This window comes from Fusarium pseudograminearum, chromosome 3 (genome assembly GCF_000303195.2).
Source record: "Fusarium pseudograminearum CS3096 chromosome 3, whole genome shotgun sequence".
Taxonomy (NCBI): Eukaryota; Fungi; Ascomycota; class Sordariomycetes; order Hypocreales; family Nectriaceae; genus Fusarium; species Fusarium pseudograminearum.
Genome location: NC_031953.1, coordinates 6,735,004 through 6,744,026, shown reverse-complemented (window position 1 = coordinate 6,744,026; position 9,023 = coordinate 6,735,004). Strand labels below are relative to the sequence as shown.

General features: G+C 35.5%; 4 protein-coding genes across 4 annotated transcripts, besides 8 other annotated features; 2 read left to right on the top strand and 2 right to left on the bottom strand.

The window, feature by feature from the left end:
* Window positions 1–66: a repeat region.
* Window positions 67–1,162: a mobile genetic element.
* A 237-nt stretch (window positions 1,163–1,399) lies between these two features.
* Window positions 1,400–1,427: a repeat region.
* Window positions 1,428–1,446: 19 nt separating this feature from the next.
* Window positions 1,447–1,556: a repeat region.
* A 65-nt stretch (window positions 1,557–1,621) lies between these two features.
* Window positions 1,622–1,687: a repeat region.
* A 35-nt stretch (window positions 1,688–1,722) lies between these two features.
* Window positions 1,723–1,820: a repeat region.
* Window positions 1,821–1,891: 71 nt separating this feature from the next.
* Window positions 1,892–2,145: a repeat region.
* A 950-nt stretch (window positions 2,146–3,095) lies between these two features.
* Window positions 3,096–3,906, bottom strand: FPSE_05648 (uncharacterized protein; the record flags this gene model as incomplete). The annotated part of the gene is made up of 2 exons (XM_009258766.1): window positions 3,096–3,437; window positions 3,496–3,906. 2 exons carry the CDS (start codon window positions 3,904–3,906, stop codon window positions 3,096–3,098), a joined length of 753 nt encoding a protein of 250 aa, XP_009257041.1.
* A 345-nt stretch (window positions 3,907–4,251) lies between these two features.
* On the top strand, window positions 4,252–5,221 carry FPSE_05647 (uncharacterized protein; the record flags this gene model as incomplete). The annotated part of the gene is made up of 4 exons (XM_009258765.1): window positions 4,252–4,440; window positions 4,493–4,759; window positions 4,809–5,026; window positions 5,074–5,221. The coding sequence occupies 4 exons, from the start codon at window positions 4,252–4,254 to the stop codon at window positions 5,219–5,221; spliced, it is 822 nt and encodes a 273-aa protein (XP_009257040.1).
* Window positions 5,222–5,991: 770 nt separating this feature from the next.
* Window positions 5,992–6,927, top strand: FPSE_05646 (uncharacterized protein; the record flags this gene model as incomplete). Its single annotated transcript, XM_009258764.1, has 3 exons — window positions 5,992–6,367; window positions 6,428–6,750; window positions 6,799–6,927. 3 exons carry the CDS (start codon window positions 5,992–5,994, stop codon window positions 6,925–6,927), a joined length of 828 nt encoding a protein of 275 aa, XP_009257039.1.
* Window positions 6,928–7,531: 604 nt separating this feature from the next.
* Window positions 7,532–8,038, bottom strand: FPSE_05645 (uncharacterized protein; the record flags this gene model as incomplete). The annotated part of the gene is made up of 3 exons (XM_009258763.1): window positions 7,532–7,537; window positions 7,764–7,776; window positions 7,854–8,038. The coding sequence occupies 3 exons, from the start codon at window positions 8,036–8,038 to the stop codon at window positions 7,532–7,534; spliced, it is 204 nt and encodes a 67-aa protein (XP_009257038.1).
* An 850-nt stretch (window positions 8,039–8,888) lies between these two features.
* Window positions 8,889–8,978: a repeat region.
* Window positions 8,979–9,023: the final 45 nt, after the last annotated feature.

Below are 9,023 nucleotides of genomic sequence, written 5' to 3'. Positions count from 1 at the left end.
TTAATATAAAATAACTAATAGAAATTATTATTAAATAATATAATATTTATATATAGATTAAATTATAAAGGTATAAGCCTTATAGAAACTTATAAATACTTCTAATTACTTAAAGACCTTAGGATTTAATTATAATAGACTTTATTATTAAGCTATTTTTATTAAAAGAACCTTTAATTAAAATCTTTTATAATAATATTATAGTTATTATAAATTATTTTATAAAATTTTCTTATTATTTACTTTATAAAGAATTAATAAATATAAAAGAACTTATATATATTTTCTATAAGTATATTATTAGTATATATAGCTTATATTAAGAGATCCTATTAAATAGAGAATTAATATTTACTATTAAATTTTAATAAGTATTTATATTTTATTTAAGACTTAATTATTAACTTATTATAGTATTCTAGCTATAAGTAAATAGATAAATAGAATATATAAATTAAATCTTAAAATAATATTTAAAATATTATATTAATTATAAATAAAATAATTAAGCTAAAAAGCTATTTATTATATAATTAGCTTATAATATTACTTATAATAAGAGTATAAAATTAATACTAGCTTATATTAACTTTAGATTTATATTTAATAGCTATTATATAGCTTAAAAAGTATTAATAATTAATCTTATTATTAAAATTAAAATAGAAAATATAAAGAATTTATATAAAGAAATAAAAAGTAAATTAAAATTTATTAAAAAAAGAATAATAAAATACTATAATATAAAAAGGATTAAAAGATTAACCTTTAAAGAGGGGGAAATAGCTTACCTATTAATAAAAAATATTATAATAAAAAGGCTAATATATAAATTAGACTTTAAGTATATTAAATCTTATAAAATACTATAAAAAATCTTAAACAATAACTATAAATTAGACTTATTACTAAAGATTAAAATCTATTTAATCTTTTAAATTTCTTTATTTAAATTAGCTATTAATATAATATAAGTAAAAATTAATAATAAATTAAAAGAAATTAATAGACTAAAAACCTATAAAGTAAAAATAATTAAAGAAATATATAAAATAGATAAATAAATAAAATACTTAATTAAATAGAAAAACTACCTTAAAAATAAAAATATATAAAAACTATTAAAATACCTAATTAATACTTAATAACTCCTAAAGAACTTCTACTAGTAATTAAATTACTTTACTTAAAAGAAGTATTAGTAAAAATAGAATCCTAATTAACTAAATTAATAGCTCTAGCCTTAATAGATTTAACTATAATATTAGATTCTAAAGAAATAAAGTTCTCTGCCTTATTCTATTTAGTTATTTATACTATATCCTTATTTAATAAATATAAGCTTTTACTTTAAAGCTAATACTTTTAATAGTAAAGATATATTAGCTTTAATAAATGCTTATTTAATTAATATTATAAATAAATAAGCTCCTCTTTAATAGCCTCTTTATTTACTTTAATATAATTCTTTATTTAAATTAAATAATTTACTATAATAAGAAATTAATAAAAAAAATATAAAAAATAAGAAAATAATAAACTTACCTTTAAATAAAGAAATCCCTTTATTATTATAAGTATAACTATAATAAGTGCATTTTATATAATTCTTTTAACTCTCTTTTATTATATACTATAAATAATTTTTAATATAAATAGTATAAGGTATAATCTTATAATTTTTAAAGGTAATAATTCTAGCTCTAGTAGTATAATACTAGGTAATTATAAATAATATAATTAGTAAGAAAAAAATAAATTATTATAAGTTTAAATTAGTATATACCTATAAATAGAACTAATAATAGTAAATAAATAAAGAGGCTTTAAGAATAAGACCTAAGGAAAGGAGAAATTATATTATAACTCTACTTACTATATTATATATCCCTTATATTTATTATTAATTAAATAGAGTTATTATATAAACTTAAAACTAACTAATAATTACTAGAAATAAATTACTATTAAAAAAGAATAATTATTAGTAACTTTATAGAATTACTAATAACTCTTAAGATTACTTAATAATTACTATTATACTTAATAATTACCTTTAATATATATATTATTAGTTAAAACTAATTAATATAATTAGCTTATTAACTATTAATAAGACTTTTTTACTTAAATATATTTAATTTACTCTATTTACTATTAAGAGATATAATATTTTACTATTACTTAATAATGCCCTATATATCTATTAATATAAACCTAATATAGACTAGTTTATCCCTTAGAAACTCTAACTGTTATATGTTAGGATTTAAATTCACGCCAGGTACCCTGTAGCACTAGAAGATAACCTAGTAAGGCTGTGTGTGCATTAACGCTGTAGCTTATTTCAGGGCTTATTTCAAATAACTCGCTAAAGATCTTTATCGCTAACGGATTAATAATATTAATATCTGTAAGCTTGCAATAGATAACCCTGACTAGCCTTGGGGAGTTATAATAACCAGCCATAATAGACAGTAACGCGAACCTATAGAACATCCCAGTGTTTCTGTTAGTGCCTGTTATGGACATTTAGCAGATACATATAACTTCATGATAGACGTGTCGCAGATACAACAGACACCACTCATAAACTCCTCTATGTCTAAGACCACGTCTATACGCCAAGGACCCCAATAAAAACGCGCATCCTATAAGGAGATCCCTATAGCTCAAGACAATCTGGTGAGGCTGAGCTTTCACAGTGTATGAAGTACTCCGTGCAAAGACGCAATCTGGACTGTAAATAGGACTGACCCGGCAGGGTCTTGGGTGCTAACTCGTTTTTATTCCTCCAGTGATAAGTTCATACTTTAGAACCCCTGCTAGCCTTATGGAGTCTAAGTCTATGTACCTTCGATATGGTTTTCTTTGCTAACAAACTGTAAGTCTTAATGACTTTGAAGAATATCTAACTTACTCTATCTATGCTATGTAAACTTTCCCAGATCTAAAGGAAACAAATACCCCTGCTCCCGAGCCCACTAGGCTACCTTGTCATAAGTTAAGCTGACACCGCTATTATTTTTGTAAACGAGATATCAGTCTCTAAATATTATTGTGACAAACCAGCTATAGATACAGGGATGCAACTCTCATAACTCCACCAGCTGAAGAACTGCGTCGACAATCTCTTCAGCCGCAGTAGCGAAGAACGCATGGCTCGCCTTCTCAACTGTGACTACCCTGTCAATACCCCCTACAGCTGCATACGTCTCCTGGCCTGTTCGAGGCACAACACAATCAGCCCCACAAACAATGTAACCAGCCGTTCCTTTGAAGTTCTCATCTGCAAGCGGAGAATAAGTAATTGGCGTGTTCATGCTATTCAGGGCTTGATCTTTGAGCAGTGAAATATAATGATCGGCTTCTTTATCGGGAATATCGTGATACATTGCTTCCTTTGCCCCTGTGAATCTGACCCAGCCGGTTGTCTCCTAAATACAGTTCATTAGCTCCGGAGGTGACTAGGATCAGGCATTATGAGTCACATACATCGTAATCCACAAACGGAGGGAGATTCTTCGAGTCCGTGCCCATCATTTCCAGGGTCGTTTTTCCCTCAATTGGTGTCACAGCCGAAACATAGATTAGGCCCGTCACACCACCTTTCTTACCGGCTTGTTCTCGTTCCTTCTTGCTCAACCCTTGGACAGCCTGCGAACCATACATCCCACCATAAGAATGCATCAGCACAACAAGATCCTTGCCTTCCTCAACAAGGGGAAGTAGAATGTTGGTCCGTAGAGATATCGCATCATCTTGACATGTCCCGTTTGCGTCGTGTAGTCCCGGTGCATCTTGGCTCACGAATTGGTAACCCTTTTGCGTTAAGATTTTCTTGATGGGATCGAATGACTCGGCAGTATGCCATGCACCTGGTACAGCAACGATAGTTGGAAGCATTTTGGAAAATAAAGAGAAGAAAAGGTGTGGGAATGTAACCGCACAGATGATGTGTTTGTTGGTGGCGCAACGAGGATTTATGGCTTTGTAGTCAGAGCTGACAGACTTGAGACATTGACCCATTCAGTTCGTTTTCAAATTTCCACCATCAGCAGTAGCGAGTCATGCCCCACTAGCATACTCTAGTTGCCGAGACTCACTTTAACCCTTATTTCCAATCGTAATAGGAGTTACAGCCGAAGATCGTTCCAGACTGACAGACTGGCTTTACCTTATCTACTCCAAGTGCCTTGGAGCTAACTTCTTAGTCCTTTTCTTAATGGTTTCTCTGTATGAACTGACAAAATGGCCGCTAATGGAGACGATGTTGTCTATGATAAGGCGTTTCTCAACGAAAACCGGCAGAATGAGGTTTACGCAACTCATATTACGTTTTTTATCTTGATGATAATAATTGTGCCTTGTCGGTTCTTTTCGTCGAGACTGACCAAGAAAACATTGTCTTGGGATGACTGGCTTGCATATTTCGCTGCGGTAAGTTGTTTGCTTCCTCGAAACCAGATACAGACAATAACAATTCGTGAAGTTTAACACCGTGGGAGTCTTTATCACGAGTATGCTTTGGCTTCGGTTTGGTTTAGGGAGGCATCTTGCTTGGGTGATGCAAGATGACCCAAACAACATCCAAAACTTCTTCAAGGCTATCATCGCGAATGAGATCATGTATACAACGGCTTTGGCTTGTGCAAGACTGTCACTCGTGGCTTTTTATTACCATATCTTTGGTGTCTCGAGTATGCGATATTTCCTTCACGGTTTTATCGTTTTTATTATTGCCTGGGCCATCTCGACGGTAAGGCGGATCAGAACCAAGCGCCACAGGCAGTGCTGACATGCGATAGTATGTTCCTTCAATTCGGACTTGCTGGCCTATTTCAAGCTTCTGGGATGGCACGAACCAGAATTGCATCGACCTTTCGAAATTCTACGTCGGAGTCGCAATTGGTGGTATTATCAGTGACTTTGGTCTGATGCTTATTCCTCTGCCGTACATTTGGACGCTCAGGGTACCTTTGTACCACAAGATCTTGATTGCAATGATGCTAGTCTTTGGCAGTTTGTAAGTATATCCCCAGTTACCACACCACCAGACGCTGAATATATAAGTGCTTGCTTTATCACCATCATTCGCCTCACCAAAGTCATCACGGTGGATCTGACAGACCCAACATGGGGTACTGTTGATCTAATGATCTGGACCGGTCTTGAAGTCTATAGGTATTTCATTTCTATTCCCAAACAGATCCAAATGTAATGCTGATGCTAGCAGTGCTGTCATATGTTGCTGCCTCCCAACATTGCGTCCGCTCATTAGATTTGTTTGGAACAAGCTAGGCTTGAAGCAATTGAGTTCAACTGGAAACACCGATCCATCGAAGCCTACTTCCAAGGTAGTAGGTACTTGGAGAAATAAATCTCGTCAAAGTTCAAGACATTTAACAGACAGTGTCCTTCCATCGAATACGGATGAGGTTGAGTTAACGAAGCATGCGTACTATGAGCTGCATTCAGAAAACACACGTGGACAGTCTCGAGATTCGATTAATGTGCATCAATGAGTTTGGGTATTCTGAACCCTCGCTCATTGCCTTATACCCCTACTAGCTCCTCTTTCATTGAAAAAGGGACAGTGTTTTAGATGTCCCTACAGACCTTGATTAAAAGTTCGTCGCAAACCAATGATATTTTGTAATTTACCATACTTTTCGTCCATGCTCTAATTGATTGTTCCGCGCTGCCTTTTATTTTCAATATAGGTTCCTAAACACCATTAGGGTATTAGAAAAGTTAGCCGCTTCAGGCAGAAAGAATAAAAAATAGTAGGTTATTTTATGCCTTTCAGGCTATCTTTTCTATTACCCACTATCTAGAATACCAATGTATGATTTCGGGTAATTCTGCCATCATATCACGTGCATCTTTCCTCACTGCTTACCTAAAACATTACAATACCCTGCCTCTTGTCCTAATTCTATAATATTACTTTCCCATCAACAATACGAAACCCCTTCTCAAGCCACGGCGATGGCGCCTGCATCTTCTCTTCATCGTCACCAATCATCTCCTGAAGGCATTATTGATTTCAATGCACAGCCTCCCTTAGAACCTGGTCTACGCCTCTCAGCTAGCCATCGTTTCTACCAGATAGTCAACCATTTCGATGCTTCTGGTAGCGGCAACAACGGTAAATACGACCGCATAAAACTTGTCCGCCTCACCTACGAATATGCGCGATCCGAAGAATCTAAGGGTAACTTTCTGAGTGCATTCTTCCAGTCTGCGGCTTTTCCCATGGATGGGGAGGAGGCCATTGATTTCGGCGATGCAGACCTGGAGGCCGAGCTTCGCACTTCCCTGTTCAACTTCGCCGAGTATCTCTTTGAGAATTTCTTTTTGCCATGTATAGTCTTCTGACTTCTCTTCGTCTACTGCCTATCTCTAACTATCTTTGCTCTCACAGTAAAGGCGTCTACTAAGAAGACTCCCCAACCTTCGCCTGCAACCCATTCCGCAGTACAAAGAACCCAGTCACAAGGGCAAAATTTTGTTGGAACGCCAGAACTGGTATCAGCTCTCCGCGGTGCCTGTCTAGTCCGCGATCGCCATCGTTGCATCATATCGCGCCGGTTTGATCAGAACGAGGCATTTAAACGCATGACCAAATATGGTTATGAGGCTCGGGACGACGATGGAATTCCCCTTGCAGGGGAAGCTTTTGATGCTCTCGAGGTGGCACATATCTTGCCGCATTCACTTACACAGGTCAACGCAAGCTTGCAATTAGTATGAACTCTCACTTGACAAAGCTCCCTCCTTGCTAATTTCCTCTAGGACCCTTCCAAGGAAGCTGCACTGGCGATTCTTAATATGTTCGACAGCGGTGCTGCATTCCTGGTTGAAGGCACCGATATTGATCGACCTCGTAATGCCATGACCTTAACACATAGCCTGCACCTGTAGTTCGGCGAGTTCCGAGTCTTTTTCGAGCCCATTGACCATCAAGCACATACATATCAAATTAACACCTTCCTCCCACCGGGGCTCTTAGGGGGCCTTCTTCCTGTCATTCGAACCCTCCATCTCACAGAAACCCGAAGTATAGACCCTCCTTCGCCTCGCCTACTCGCCATCCACAGTGCAATTGCCCATATTCTGCACCTCTCTGCAGCAGGGGACTACATCGATAAAATGCTGCAAGATATGGAGGAAAATGGCGTTCGAGAGGATGGTTCTACTGAGCTAGATCGCTTAGTGAAGCTTCGATTGAATGGATGGTCAGTCAGCGAAGTCAGTGGCTAGACTCAAGGGTTAAGACATGACACCTAGCACTGCAGCCCCAAATCGACTCTGGCAGAGTTGATTTTATTGACCCAATTTAAACCTAGCACGGTTGATTATTGTTGGGGTGCAAAGTAAAGGGATAAATATATTAGCTTAAAGCAAGCTTCACAAGAGAGCTTTTATTATTATTTCACTCAGAAGATTAGCTTTTCTGCGGCTACGGATAATAGCCTAATATTTACACAACTTATAATATAACTTTTTTATAATAACCTTTATTATCTTATAGCTATTAAAATAAAGTGTTAACGGATTAATTATCTTATGATACTTCCCAGAGTCATTTCAATTTATCAGAGGAACCTAATTTAGCGGAAGAGTTATATCTTGGACATGACGCGCTCCAATACAAGTGCCCTCCTAGCATATAGCCCATGGCCTCAACATATCTGGACAAAGGACATTTTGTCAGTCGAGTGTACAACAGTCTAATCAGCTTAGAATGGATTGCTTACCTTAGCATTGCCTCTGAGGCATTAAGAGTTAGCTCAAATCCCAATCTGCGGGTTTCCTCCTCGGCATTAATAACAAGCCCTTTAACTAACGCTCTTGCGTGGTCCTCTGTCAAGCTGCACAGGTCCATAGCGAATGGAATGGCGTTTTGCGCTCGACCACCAGTGCTGGCTTTCTCGGATTGCCACGAGAAGTAGTCATTGGTAAATGCCATAGCGGCACCTGCGGCCTTTCGGTAGGCCTGACTTCTTGCCATTTCTTCAGCAGAGAGCTGCATATTGTAATCCTATCGCATAAAGGATTCCATAATACTTTTGAGGTGTTACTGAAATGCGCTCACTGTTAAGTTGTACTGAAGAAGTTAAAAACCTACTCAAAGCTGACATTAACATGCCGAAACATAACATATTCGTCAAACGTCTGGAAATTAGTTTCACTACTGTCATGCTGTCTCAGGTATACCTTGAGGGCATTTATAACAAATTGGCCTTGTTCGGGATCTATTGCTAAAATCCTGGGAGGAAATCCACGAAACAACTCCAATGTTGAGGCTTGGCCATCTTTCAAAGGCATACCAGGCTCGCCAAGAAGAGTACAGAGTTCGTCGTGGAGTCTGGCTGCATGATTATGTGGCAATGTTTCAATTAAATCTAAATAGGAATATCAATCAATGTAATCCATTTTAACTCGCATATTCATACCGTCATAAATCCAAAGAGACTTAATAACTTCAGCATTAAGCTTTACTCGCTTGGCCAGACCTTTCGGATAGCAGTATGCGAAGAAATTTCCTTGGGGGCCTTTGGAGTAGGGGCGGATCTCTACTTGTGGCATAATGTTGTAGAGTTCTTAAAGTATTTTATCTTTACACTTGGCGATGTCTCTTTCATTCTCATGAATTTGAACCGGAAGGGTAGTAAAGTATAAAGGTACTGTAAAGACGTCAATAGCTTTAATAGTTATTATAGACTCTCTAGGGGATATAAACTGCGTTTAAATAATTAACGTCTAAAAGTTATATAAGTATTTCTATACTAAGGCACTTTAGCGATATATATAGTAGTATTATACCTTTAGTTACTGTAATTTATTACTTAGCGCTTACTATATAAGCTTATTAATTACTCTATATAAATAATAATACTATAATATAGTTTAAGAATTTAAATAATATAGTTAATAAGTAAGTAAATTAAATAAGTAAGTAAATTAAAAATCCTTTACTTTATATCTTTACTATTTAATTAGATAATTCTTAATAA